This window comes from Leopardus geoffroyi, chromosome A2 (assembly GCF_018350155.1).
Source record: "Leopardus geoffroyi isolate Oge1 chromosome A2, O.geoffroyi_Oge1_pat1.0, whole genome shotgun sequence".
NCBI lineage: Eukaryota > Metazoa > Chordata > Mammalia > Carnivora > Felidae > Leopardus > Leopardus geoffroyi.
The window spans coordinates 121,674,893-121,688,650 of NC_059331.1; the positions used below are offsets into that span (position 1 = coordinate 121,674,893).

At 47.9% G+C, this 13,758-nt stretch overlaps 1 protein-coding gene across 1 annotated transcript in view; it reads left to right on the forward strand.

Moving 5' to 3' along the window:
- Positions 1–13,548, forward strand: part of WIPF3 (WAS/WASL interacting protein family member 3) — a 52,091-nt gene extending 38,543 nt beyond the window's left edge. The window contains 2 exon segments of the mRNA XM_045496399.1: positions 9,156–9,232; positions 11,278–13,548. Coding sequence (XP_045352355.1) covers positions 9,156–9,232; positions 11,278–11,301 — 101 coding nt within the window. The 3' untranslated portion in view covers positions 11,302–13,548.
- The last annotated feature ends 210 nt before the right edge of the window (positions 13,549–13,758 follow it).

The following is a 13,758-nucleotide window of genomic DNA, read 5'->3' on the forward strand; positions in this document are numbered from 1 at the left end:
GTAGGATTGCACATTTAGACAAAAGTGGCCTTGTGTGCTTTTTAAATAATATGTAAAGTCTACTGCTGTGAACTTAAAGAGAAAGAGGAGGAAGAGAAGAGCAGGACAGAATGGAGGGCCAAAGATGAAGTCAGTACAAGGCTCATTTCCTTTCCCTAAGCAAGGGTGTGCTCACCAGCCACCTTCATGCCCCAAATCCCACTGTTCTTTGTTATACCCGGACTGTAACACGTGAATGTGACACGTGGCCCCTACCCTAGACCAGAGGTCAGCAAACATTTTCTCTAAAGGGCCAGAAACGACATATTTGAGGCTCTGCAGGCCACACGTTCTTGGTCACAACGACTCGATTCTGCTATTTTGACCTGAAAAGAACCACGGACCACACATAAATGGATGGGCACGGCTGTCTGCCAATAAAACTTTATTAACAAAAACAGGTGCTGGCTGGATTTGGTCTGCCGGCCATGCTTTGCTGATCGCTGCACTAAATTGTTCCAGAAAAGCGGATTCTTCGAAATCTCCTCCTTTTATGCGGCCTTTCTCAGTAGCGTGCTGTGCAGTCCTTCGACCTTCAGACTCAGCAAGTTCTAAAGTTAGCCGTACTTTGAGCCCAGGGTGCCCAGTCTCCTCCCTGAGAATGGAAGAGAAGCCACCACAGGAGGACACAGCTGGCAGTCTGCACTGCGTTCCTCTCATCTCAGAGAGAGGGTCAAATCAGTGGCCACGCACAAAAAAGATAATCTGAGGCTCAGGAAGATGCAGTTAAAAAAAAAAAAAAAAAAGAGAGGAAACGAGAAAGAAAGCGAACTGACATCCCACAGACCAGAAAGGGTATTTGCAGTTTCAAAAATAAAATATGGTTTTAGGTTGATGAGGCATTGACGGGCATAAAATACTCCCATGGCTTCCTAGCACAATTAAATTAGCATGTTCCTGCCATCCCTGTGAGCAGTAGGGTAGAACCTTGTTAATTCTATCAGTGTGAGTCTGATACAGTTCATGCCTGTCTGGTTACATCTCTCCTTACAGCTTTCTTCCTTCTCCCCATTGACCTGGTTCCCCGAGATTCGCGTTCTTCATGTCTGGGGGACGGTGTTGGTTCTGTTTCACACTCTTTTGTAGCAATTCTGGCTTTGTCTCCTCCCGCTTGCTCGCTTTCTCTCTCTGCTCCTGACACACACACAGCCCGCAGATCCCCTAATGCTTAGCTTTTCTACCTGTTCTCTTCACTGTCTCCGCCCTGCAGGTGTTAGCTGTTTCCTTCCTTTGACAGGGCGATTTTACCTAATTTTTTAATGTTCTCAAAATGCGTTAGTGGGCCCCTGGGTGGTTCAGTCAGTTAAGCGTCTGACTCTTGGTTGCGGCTCAGGTCATGATCTCGTGGTTTGTGAGTTCGAGCCCCACACTGGGCTCCACGCTGTTAGGGTGGAGCCTGCTTGGGACTCTGTCTCTCTCTCTCTCTCTCTCTCTCTCTCTGCCCCTCCCCTGCTTGCATTCTCTCTCTGTCTCTCTTTCTCTCTCTTTCTCTCTCTCTCTCAAAATAAATAAAATAAACACTAAAAAATTTTTTTAATGCATTAGGTTCCTCAATAAGCTAATCATGTAATTACCATAGGACCCAGCAACTCCATTCCTGGGTATATAGTGAAAAGATCTGGGTTCAGACAAGACCTCCTACACACATTCACAGCAGCACTATTCGCAATAGCCAAAAGAGAGAGACATCCCAATGTCCATCAGCTGATGAATGGATAAACAAAGTATATAGCCATACAATGGAATGCTATTCGGCACTAAAAGGAAATGAGGTGCCATAGACTCCACAACACGGATGAACCTTGAACACGTCATGATGAGGGAAAGAATCCAGACACAAAAGGCCACATACTGTATGATTCCATTTGTGTGACATACCCAAGACAGGCAGACCCTTAGAGACAGAACGTAGATTTAGCAGTTGCCAAGGGCTGGGGGTATGAAGAACGGGGAATGACTGCTCATGGGTATGGGTTTGCTTTGGGGATGATGAATCTGTCCTGAATCTAGACAGAGGTGACGGTTGCACAACATTGTGAAGGTACGAGAGGCCATCAGTGGCAAATTTTACGTTATGTGCATTTTCGTGCAATAAGAAGAAAGTAAGAAAAAATAAGCCATCAGGAGGGATCTCTGGGGGAAATTGCGTAGGTCACAAATGCTTATTAACATAGTGTTGATAGAAAGAGTGAAGTTATCATTATATTGATCCATACCTATTGAGGCCCTTACCCACTAGAGAGATTCAGATGAATGATCCCCCGCCATGCCCTCAAGAAATTCACATTCTGATGGAGAAAGGGAGGAGAGGCAGACACCTAACCCAACATTTCAGTCTGGCGTTCCCAGCAGTCATGTCAGTGGGAAAGTGGCTGGTTAGAAATTTGCTTACATCTCAGGGAGCCTGGGTGGCTCAGTTGGTTGAGCCTCCAACTTCAGCTCAGGTCACGATCTCGCGGTCCGCGAGTTTGGGCCCCGCGCCGGGCTCTGGGCTGACGGCTCAGAGCCTGGAGCCGGCTTCCGATTCTGTGTCTCCCTCTCTCTCTCTGCCCCTCCCCCGTTCATGCTCTGTCTCTCTCTGTCTCAAAAATAAATAAACGTTAAAAAAAAAAGAAAAGAAATTTGCTTACATCTCAACTCCTTTTTTTTTTTTAACTTTCATGGTTTGAAAATACAAAACATGAAATTTTCCATCTTAACCACTTCTGAGTGTACATTTCAACAGCGTTAAGTATGTTCACATTGTTGTGCAACCCATCTCCAGACCTCCTTCCATCCTGCAAAACGGAAGCTTCGTACCCAGTAAACCCATTAAAATCGGACTACTCTCGGTTCCTCATATAAGTGGCATCCTCTAATATTTGACTTTTTGAGACTGGCTTCTTTCATTTAGCACCATGTCCTCAAGGTTATTCACTTTGTACCATCTGTCAGAATTCCCTGCCTTTCTAAGGTTGAATAATATCCCATTGTATGCACGTATGGCATGTGTTCACCCATTCATCCATCCATGGACACTTGGGTGGATTCCACCTTTGGCTGTTGTGAATAACGCTGCTGTCATCATGGGTATACAAATACCTCTTTGTGTCCCTGCTTTCAATTCTTTTGTGTATATGCCCAGAATTGCTGGATCATATGGTAACTCTATTTTTTAATTTTCTGAGAAACCACCATATTGATTTCCATCTTACATTTCCATCAACAGCACACAAGGGTTCTGGCACGTCCTCGCTAACGCTTGTTATTTTCTGGGTTGTGTTTTGTTCTACTTAACAGTCGTGAAGTGGTACCTTGTTATGATCCAGTTCCTATTTTAAAAGAGTTACTGGGGTGCCCAGGTGGCTCGGTCGGTTGAGTGTCCAACTTTGGCTCGGGTCATGATTACACAGTTCGTGAGTTTGAACCCACGTTGGGCTCTGTGCTGAGAGCTCAGAGACTGGAGCCTGCTTCAGGTTCTGTGTCTCCCTCTCTCTCTACCCCTCCCCTGCTCATGACGTCTCTCTCTCTCTCTCTTAAAAATAAACATTAAAAAATTTTAAAGAATAATACATAAAAGAGTTACTTTACATTTATGGCAAAACTAGCCACCACGATTTCCGTTAGCAAAGAAACTTCTCCACCAAGTGCTGCCCTAACAGTACTGGGTGGTTCATGTCATGAAATCAAAGGATTAGATGTCCCAAGACTGAGAGAATCCGTAGACACTGCCAGAAGCTGAGCGTCTATTACTGCCTTTGCGGAGGGCCGCAGGGTGGTGAGGAGTCCGCCCTGGGCTTAATCTTAGCCATGCCTGATCATTACTGTTGACCTCACTCGTTCATAAGCTATCTTCCAACATCCCACTCTGTTACCACTACTCCTGTCCTTCTAGATTATTCCTTTATTCCTCTGAACCGGCAAAGGTGTTATCGTGCCTATAAAGCGTCTCCCTTGGCCTACTCTGGTCGTTGGGCTATTTCTCCGCTCACGGACAGTGCCATGCCTTCTTCCTCCCCTTCTGCCCTTTCAGGCATTTCCCCCCACCCCTACGCCATGGAAAGAGACCTTAGCAAGGCCTCCAGGGGACCTCCATGTCACCAAAGCCAGTGGTCAGATGTATTAGCCGCAGTCCGTCACACCCTCCTTCTGAAGCACATCTTCACTTAGATTTTCTGGCATCCCTCGCTTTCTTCCCTCCTTCCACTTTGTGCTTGCTGCCTCCCCATTTTTTGGCACACCAAATACTTTGGAGTCCTCTCTGGCTTCTTTCTTCCTCTCCTGCTCCACATCCAACTTACCAGAAAAATCTTGGGGCTCCTCCTCTGAAGTATATCTTCGACCTGATCTCTGTCGCCTCGTCTTCCGCCTCAGCCCGGCCGAAACCACTGTCATCTCTCATCTGGAGACTGCAGGCGACCTACCAACAGGCTTCCCTGCCCCATACTGCAGGCCCCATGATTTGTCTAGAGCCCAAGTCTAGTCAGGCCAACGTCTGCTTCAAATTTTCCACTGAATTCCTGTCTCGTTCTATATCCATTAGAAATTCCCACCTGGCTCATCAGACCTACATGAAGTGCCCGCACAACCAGCCGCACTCCCCACAAAACCTCCTTTCGCTCCAACAGCACAGACAACTTGGAGCTTGTAGAAAACCCCAAGCGCACTCCCCCCTCTGGGCTCGGGGTTCTTTGTACTTGCTGTTCTCTCTGCAGGACGCTTTCCCCTGATACCCATGAGACTTCCTCCCTGCCTCCTTTGGGTCTTTGATCTAACGGTGCTTTATCAGACACTTCTTCCCTGACCACTCTTTATTTGATAGCCCTCCCTGCCCCGTCACTTTTGTTCCTTCTGCTTTATCATCTTCTTCAATTAAGAAATGATTTTGTGGGGGCGCCTGGGTGGCCCAGTCAGTTAAGCGTCCAACTTTGGCTCAGGTCATGATCTCATGTTCATGGGTTCCAGCCCCACATTGGGCTCTGTGCTGACAGCTCAGAGCCTGGAGCCTGTTTCAGATTCTGTGTGTGTGTGTCTCTCTCTCTCTCTGCCCTCCCCTGCTCACTCTCTCTGTCTCTCAAAAAAAAATGAATAAACATTAAAAAAAAAATTTTTTTTTAAACAGAAATCATTTTGTGAATCTATGTGGAGAGGGAGAATAAGTTGTTGACCAAATCAACAGAAGAGAGAAGGGGCCAGAAGCATATACACTAAGTGTTGGGAGTGGTTAGCACTCAGAGGTAGAATGCTGGGTGGTGTTTATTGTCCTTATGCCTCACTGTTTTGTCCAAGTTTCCTGTAACAAATACTTATTACTTTTTGAGCATTAACGCTAATTTTAAAATTCCAGTTTATTGGGAGGGACACTTGGGTGGCTCAGTTGGTTGAGTGTCTGACTCTCAGTTTCGCTCTGGTCCTGATCTCACAGTTCTTGAGTTGGAGCCCCACAGGATCTGCACTGTCAACGCAGAGCCTGCTTGGGATTCTCTCTCTCCCTCTCTCTCTCTCTGCCCCTCCTGCACTCATGCACTCTCTCTTTCTTTCAAAATAAATAGGGGCGCCTGGGTGGCTCAGTCGGTTGGGCGTCCGACTTCAGCTCAGGTCACAATCTCACAGTCCGTGAGTTCGAGCCCCGCGTCGGGCTCTGTGCTGACGGCTCGGAGCCTGGAGCCTGCTTCCGATTCTGTGTCTCCCCCTCTCTCTGCTCCTCCCCTGCTCATGCTTTGTCTCTCTCTGTCTGAAAAAGAAATAAAAACATTAAAAAAAAATTTTTTTTTTAATAATAAATAAATAAATAAACTTAAAAAAGAACTCCAGGTTATTGGGGGAGAGAATCTGATTGGCCAGTCCCTGGCCTGAGCACCTGTGGAGGGGAAGTGTGGCCCCACGGTACACAGGGTGACCCCACTAAGTTCTGTACAAGCGGATGTGGTCCAGGAAGGAGTGGCGGGGTTCACACCAACCTCAACCATGACGTCATGGCGGGGAAGGAGAGGAAAGGCCAGATATGCACTTTCTAAGGTTTAAATCTGGCAAATACTAGAATTGTCATTTCCAGCGAAACCTGTCATTTGCTTTGGTTGGAGACTGTGAGAGGCCTCCGGCATCGGAACGAAAGGGCCCTTTGAGGTCATTCAGACCAACTCCTTCACATACAGCTGAAGAAGCCCGGGCAGAAATCGAGTGCCCTGCCCCTGGTCACGGCTGGGGCTCGCACCAAGGTCTCTGCTCCGTGTCCGGTGTTCTGCATACCTTCCTACCTCTCCCCCTGGTGCCACGTGGACCTCAGCTTGGAGAGCCCGTCCTGGCCCCAGGCTGCCAGTTAGTTGTGCTTCTCCTAGGAGTCCACCCTTGTGCTAACCCACCCCCCTCAGCATGCTGAATCGCCGCAAGGCTGGCCGGAGTTCTGGAAGGCTCTCAGAGAGACCCGGCTTGAACGGCCAGCCCCGTCTGTAAATCCTCCCTGGCCCTTCTCCAGGTCTTGCAGAGTCCAGCCTCCTGTTGGCTACAGAATGATTATTCCCCCCCTCTGGCGTGAAAGTATTTCTGTGCCGAAGGCATCCTTCCTGAAAAATGTGACTTTCCTGGGCCTCCCCAGCTATACTGGCATAAATACAGCTCCGGGAGCCCGCTCTCGAAAGGAGAATGTGATGGATTGAATTGTATTTTGTGGAATAATAGAAAATGTATATTTCACCTGTGCCCTCAGTTTCCGGCACAAAGCTCCTAGAACCCTTGTCATTTCCTAAGGGATAAGAATACTACCAGCACCTTTTGTTCAAATATTTGGTCTTTGACCCCGGTTCCTGACACAGAGCTTCTGAATCCCTTGGAATATCCTGGGTGATAGGAACCTGTTTTGTTCTAATGAGGCAATGCCTGGTGGGATCTGGGGTGGGGGTGGGTCGTCAGAAAGATGAAGCCATCATTAGAAGCTTGGAACTTTGAGCCCCAACCCCCTTCTTCCTGGAAGGGGAGGGGGCTGGAGGTTGTGTTCATGAGCGACCACGTCTACCTCGTCTACCTACAAGGTGAAGCCAGCAATAAAAATCCCAAACGTAGGGGGTTCGGAGAGCCTCTAGGCTGGTGAACACATCCGTGTGTTGGGAAAATGGTGCATCCATGGTGCACCCAACTCCACGAAGACAGAAACTCTTGCTCCCTGGGCCCTTCCTGACCTCACCCTATATACATACCTCTTCATTTCACTGTTCATCTTTATCCTTTAGTATACAATAAACCAGGAACCGCCATCCCCCCCCCCCAAAAAAAAGACAAAGTATCTCTATGCCTGCAAAAAGGCACAGGCTGGCTTGGTTTATGAAATAAGCAAAGCTTTGTGAGTAACTTGGGGGCCATCTCTTTGCTAGGAGGCCTCAGCAATGGTCACTCAGGCTGCTCTCAGGGCCCTAGACGCATGGGATCGGGTAGGGATATAAACTAGTTCTTTTTTTTTTTTTTTATTTTTTAAAAAATCTTTTTAATGTTTGTTTATTTTTGAGACAGACAGAGCATGAGCGGGGGTGGGGCAGAGAGAGAGGGAGAGAGAACCCCAAGCCGGCCCTGTACTGTCAGCGCAGGAGCCCGACGTGGGGCTCAAACTCACGAACCATGAGATCATGACCTGAGCCGAAACCAAGAGTTGGACACTTAACCGACTGAACCACCCGGGCGCCCCCCAAAAAACCTGTATCTTAACAGATTCTTAAGATGACTCACATGTTCATTGTAGAAAACTTTAAAGTATTTTCAAGAGATTCAAAAAAAAATAGTACATCCGGGAGGAATCAATATATTATTTCCATTTTTAAAATAGTTCCGGTCATCCTATTTAAACAATTTCTAGCCTGCTTTTTTTCTCCTAAGTTTCAAACATCACCCCAAATTACTTGGGCCTTTGTAAACATTCAAATGGCTCCTTCATACCCTGTCCGAAATTGTGAACCCTGGATTTCCTAAATAGTTTTGTTGAACACAGGGTGTTATCAGTATTTCACTGCCATAAATGATCTGTGATGAGTAGTTCTGCTTTTCAGTTGCTTTGTAAGTAAGCAGCCTGGATTGTTTGGAGGGACAATGCCTGTTTAATTCGGAGTCCGTGACAGAGGCAGGACAGAAAAGCCTCGTACTTCATGCAGCAAAGAGGCATCAGGGACACCATTTGGAACACGTGACTCACAGGAAAAGTCCCGGAAGGCCTGGGAATGTGGATTTAAAACCAACCTGTATATATGCACATACACACATATATGTAAGTCAATGCCAAAAAAAATCTAGCGGGATAAACACCAAGCGTTAAATAGTGGTGACTTCAGGATAGAAAATGGGATGAGAAGGAGGGCAGGCAAAGACGCACTTGAGGTTGTTTTGCGTTTTTATTTCCTATTTCCCTATATCCTTTGAACCTTTAATGAGAATATATTTATGTGTAACTCGTGTAATATTTAAACAAAGTGTATTTTATTTTTTTATTTTATTTTTTTTTAATGTTTATTTATTTTTGAGACAGAGAGAGAGCTTGAATGGGGGAGGGTCAGAGAGAGAGGGAGACACAGAATCCGAAGCAGGCTCCAGGCTCTGAGCTGTCAGCACAGAGCCCGATGCGGGGCTTGAACTCACGGACCCGTGAGATCATGACCTGAGCCGAAGTCGGACGCTTAACCGACTGAGCCACCCAGGCACCCCATAAACAAAGTGTATTTTAGAGAACGAGTTGGATCCTCACAGAATGGAGCCTGATTTATTCAGCATATACTTACCTTTTACTCTTTTTTTTTTTTTTTTTTTACCAACCCCAGCACACTGCTTGGCACATTTGGGCTACCGGACAAATGAGTGAGTCTGGAGGGGGTGGCTCGTTTGGAGCTAAGAAGCACTCACGTGCATTTAGACGACAGGCCTTAAGTAACCGGTTCTCCTTCCAGCAGACTGGACGAGATGCCTGGGCATCCGGTCTGTGACATGGAAGCAGTGGGTGGAAACGCAGTCTAGGGCCAGGAGCCCGAAGGTTTCAGGTTGACGGGCTCATGTTACCCTTGATTCCTTTGCTGTTGCTCTAAGCGCCCGTGTAGTCTGCGTTTTCTCCGTGTAGTGCACGGCGGTCCCCGGGCCAAGAGACGGTGAGATCGTTCTTCTTTCAGGCCGGACACCTGGTCCCTGGCTCCATGCCGAGGCGGCAGGGCAGAGCTCGGATGACATCAAAGGCAGGAATTCTCAGGTAACGCGTCCCTCGGGTCTCTGAATGTAAAAACGGGGAGCCCCCAGAAATGCTGAGCGTGTGCTTTCTCCTTGAAACTTTACATCTTTGCACAGACTCTTTTTTCCTCAGGGAAGACCATTTGGTGCAACCTTTGTTTGCAGCTAGAATGAAACGCTTACAGTTTCAAGCTCTGAAGAGTGAAAGGGGGAATCCCCATCACATCCAGAAGCAAGGTTGACAACCCAGAACCCCCTGCGAGTCATTCTGCGACAGTGCCCCCATCCACCGCCCCCCCCCCCCCCCCCCCCCAGTTCATTCTTCCCTGGTTCCGATGGCTTGGGAAGCCTGGAGACAAAACCCTGTGACATGTATCCAATTGAATTCAGATTCTGTATTGTCCATAGAATGAAGGGTATCTTAGCGCACCCATCGGGGTTTTTCTCCCATTGACAAAATAGCTTCTTTTGGCCAAATTTAGTCACAATTCAAGTCCTGGTGGCTGGAGGAAAGCTGGGAAGAGAACCAGACAGGTTCTTGTGGGATAAGAGAGTCTTTGACAAAATGCCCTCCTTCTCACGCAAAGCAGCTTGGACAGACTATCTCCTGCCCCTGGGCGGAAGTGACATCTCTCACTGCCCACAACAGGGTCTCATCATTAAAGGCCCTTTATCACTTTGCAAACAAGCATTTAGTCCTGCCTTGGCCTCCTCCTGTTTCACAGTTCTGTGTGGCAAAGAGGGTGGCTTCCTGTTAAACCGGCCCCTTCTGCAGCCACATGGGACAGCATGGCAAGGGACGTGAGAAGGGGAACAAGGTCCTGGATGCCAGGATGATTTCCTTGCAGGAGGACGAACACCCCCTTTTCTAACAAACCACAACTCGTCTAAGAATTGTGATAACCACTCAAATGATCACAGGCTCAAAACTGGGTGTATGGTTGTAGTTAAGGGAGAAGCGTATATGCATAGGACAAAAGACAGAGGGAATAGACGCAGAATTAACAGGCAGGCACCCTGGGAGATGAGAGTTGATTTTTTACTTTCTTCCTAGCGCATTTCTGCAATTTCTGAAGTTTCTGCAGAGAATACATTACTCTTGTGGTCAGAAAAAATATAGTAATAATCCAAATAATAGCTCCCACATTATACAGTTCTTTACATTTTTTCAGATCACTTGCATATGTGATCTCCTTTGATCCTTTTAGGTACCTTCTGATGTAAGCTGGAGAGATGCCTTTAATGACATTTTTTTTTCAGACAAGGAAACTGAGCCCCAAGGGGCTAAGGAACTTTCCCGAGGTCACATGCCCAGACTTCTGACTCCTTGTGCGGTGCTCCTCCCGCTGTACCTCTCTGCTTTTCCTGGTGTGTTCGAATCACCAGGATAGGAGTTATCCTCACCCGCAGGCACAGCCAGAATGATTAACCATGGTGCAGCGTCCCGTCTCTGGCCTCATGGCAGGCACACACTTAAGTCACCAGAGCCCATGAAAGTCTAGTCCAGGATGCATTGGGAAGTCTCTCTTGGGCATCCCGTAGTCAAGATGATCTTCTTTTACGTCTAGCTGGACACCGTGTGAATTCCTTTTCACTTCAGTGAGACAAAAAGCAATCACCCGGAGGGATCACAGGGTTGTAGACAAAGCAAACTGCCCCAGGGGGCACTCTTCTTTTCCGGCTAGGAGCCCCGAGTGATCCATGCGAGGGTGGGCGACCTGGGCTGGAAATCTGAAGGCCTGGGGCCCTCTCTCTTTCCCATTGCCTTGTGTTGGGATCTCCCAGAAGTTCCTGGCTTTTCTTGAGTTTCTGTCAGGTGCTGGTGTTTGGTCCCATAAATGTCTATAAGATGGCATGAAGCCTTCATTTGCCATCAATTACATGTCCCATTTCATCCCGCGTCCACCCACAACCCCCTTGGTAAAAATCAGCCCCTTGCGTATGATGCATCAGGCCCTGGCAGCCTTATGTGGATGCGGAAAGGCTTTGGTGCCCAGTCCCAGGGTGGGTTGTTTGTGTGTGAGGCATCTTCTCGGTCCACCTGGTAACGTTCTTGTCTTTCCACAGTTATCTCTAAAGACCCTCCGGTGAGAAGGCAGATGAAGCCCATGTCCTGTGAGCCACCTGGGGTTCCATACTGCCAGATGGGCATCCCCAGGACAACGTGTCTGTCCTCACCACACTCGAGTTGTAATTCAGTTGACACACAAGCTCAGAGTGGAGCATTTATTTATTGTAAATACGTAGTTTGCACAGGCTTTAAGTCAGTATGGTAGTCGACTTTTGAGTAATTTAAACACACACACACGTTATGTTTCTCCAGTTTTTTTTAAGACGCATCTTGTCATCCATCTGTCGGTACAGACAGAGCCCTGTCCCCACCCCGTGGTGTCCATTCCATGACTGTAAATATGCGTGCAGGCTGGCCCTTCCTAGATTCTGAACCGTTTCTAGAAGATTCCTTAGTTTGCAAGTAGTCCCGAAGTCGCAGTATCCATGACAGCTTCTTATTGGCATGATTCTATATTCTTATCGTACAAACCGCAAAATCAAACCAAATAATGCCTTATAAATGATGCAGCTCAGAGAGAGTAGTGTATCCCCACACCCAGACAATGCCACACAGCCTCCAGTGAACGAGATGCCATGTCTCGCTTCCGTTTTGCAGTACAGGGATTTTTTTTTTTTTTTTCTGCCTAATGTAAATATAACGCAAAATTAAGGCAAGAGTGGGCGTGGCCCCTCCAATGCCAACCACAGGGCCCTTTTGTAACTGAATGACCCTACAAGTAGCCAGTGCTCTTTACCGTTTACAGTGCCCCTCGCCACCCACGTTCCCATTCCTCCTGTCCCACGAAGCCCCTAGCCCCAGTCCTGGCAGCCAGGGTAAGGCGAGATTTATGAGATTTTGGCATTTTTTTCTGCAAGTTGGAAACATACGTCACTCCTTATTATGGTCAGTTACAAAGTCTATCTCAGAGACGTTTTTGTTTTTTATCTTTCGCCCCGGGAGCAGGATTTCCATGGAAAATATGACACGGGAAAGTATAGACCGAAGCATGTTAGCAAATATCTGCCTCACATACCTGGTGCCTCACCCCCGCCCTTAGGGACCCTGGAAGCACCCGCCAGGCTTCCCTTCCCTTCTTCAGCTCCCTTCTGAGCTCAAGAGGACCTGACTGGTCTGAGAGCAAATCCCCCCTTCCCTGCCGCAGGCACTTCTCTGTGGGGGAGAAGGGTAGAAGTACAGAGGCCCCCAAATATGGAACTGGTCTGGACGGGCTCTGACTGCTGTTCTCGCACCCTTTTTCTTGAGCTGGGAAGAGAACAGAAGTGTGTTTTTGCTTGCACCTGACCCCCAAATGCCCCCTGTCCTTGGAGGGGAAGCTATACCAGAAGGAGGACAGAACATAGAAGGAAACAGACTGACCCCGGGGTCTGTGCTCAAAACAGGTGGAGATGAAAGGAAATCGAGAGGGAGAGGCGGGCAGAGCTGTGGAAAAATTAATGTCCTTTAGAACAACCCGCGCAGGTGCTCAGACCTGAAGGACAGCGTGCCCAGACCAAGCCATCCAAAAGAGGTTTCCGGTTAGGAGGGTTTTGGCAGACGTGAGTGCATACACTCAGCTGTTGTCCAGAGTAAAGAGTAAGATGGCGTCCTACAACTGAGCAAGGTCAAGTGCCCTTCTCTGGGGAATCAATCATGCCAAACTGTAACTGCTAAATCAATGGAAAAGCAGCTTTTGCAGGTCATTGGCTCTGGGCATCGCCGATTTGTTTTACTGGCTCCGGAAGCTTTCCAAAAGGTCAGAATTTCTTTATTATAACGGCAACCCCTCCGTCTCCCTCCCGGTTGCGTAAAATAATTACAAGGGTTTTAATGATCACGATTAAGAAGGCCAAAGACAAAGACAATTCCACCTTCAGAGTAGACTGACTGCCCTGATGAGGTGTTTATACACTCATGTTCCACGCCACTGGGACAGAAATGAAAAATAAAGCCATCAAGGACAGAGGGAAGGGATGAGCAGAAACCAAAAATTGCAATTAGGGAGAAATCTCAGGAATCTGGCATCACACCTCTCCTCGAGACCTATCACTGAATTTCACACCCTTCGAACTCACGTGGTGCCTGCCTCTGGCAGGACAGGTTAAGCCCCTTGACCGTAAACTTTTGCAGAGGCGACGAATCACGGCACCCTCACTGCTCTCAAGCGTCTCGCTAACACTGTCGCCTGTGCCCCACCCCCACCCCGTGTTTCATATGTATTTTGTATTTATTGATGTGCCCTCCGCAGACTCCTTTCTTTGTACCTAATAAACTTTAATAAGTGGAAATGCTTCTGCTCGTGTCCTTGTTAAACCCCGTCGAGGGGGGCGCCTGGGTGGCGCAGTTCGTTAAGTGTCTGACTTCAGCCAGGTCACGATCTCACGGTCCGTGAGTTCGAGCCCCGCATCAGGCTCTGGGCTGATGGCTCAGAGCCTGGAGCCTGTTTCCAATTCTGTGTCTCCCTCTCTCTCTGCCCCTCCCCCGTTCATGCTCTGTCT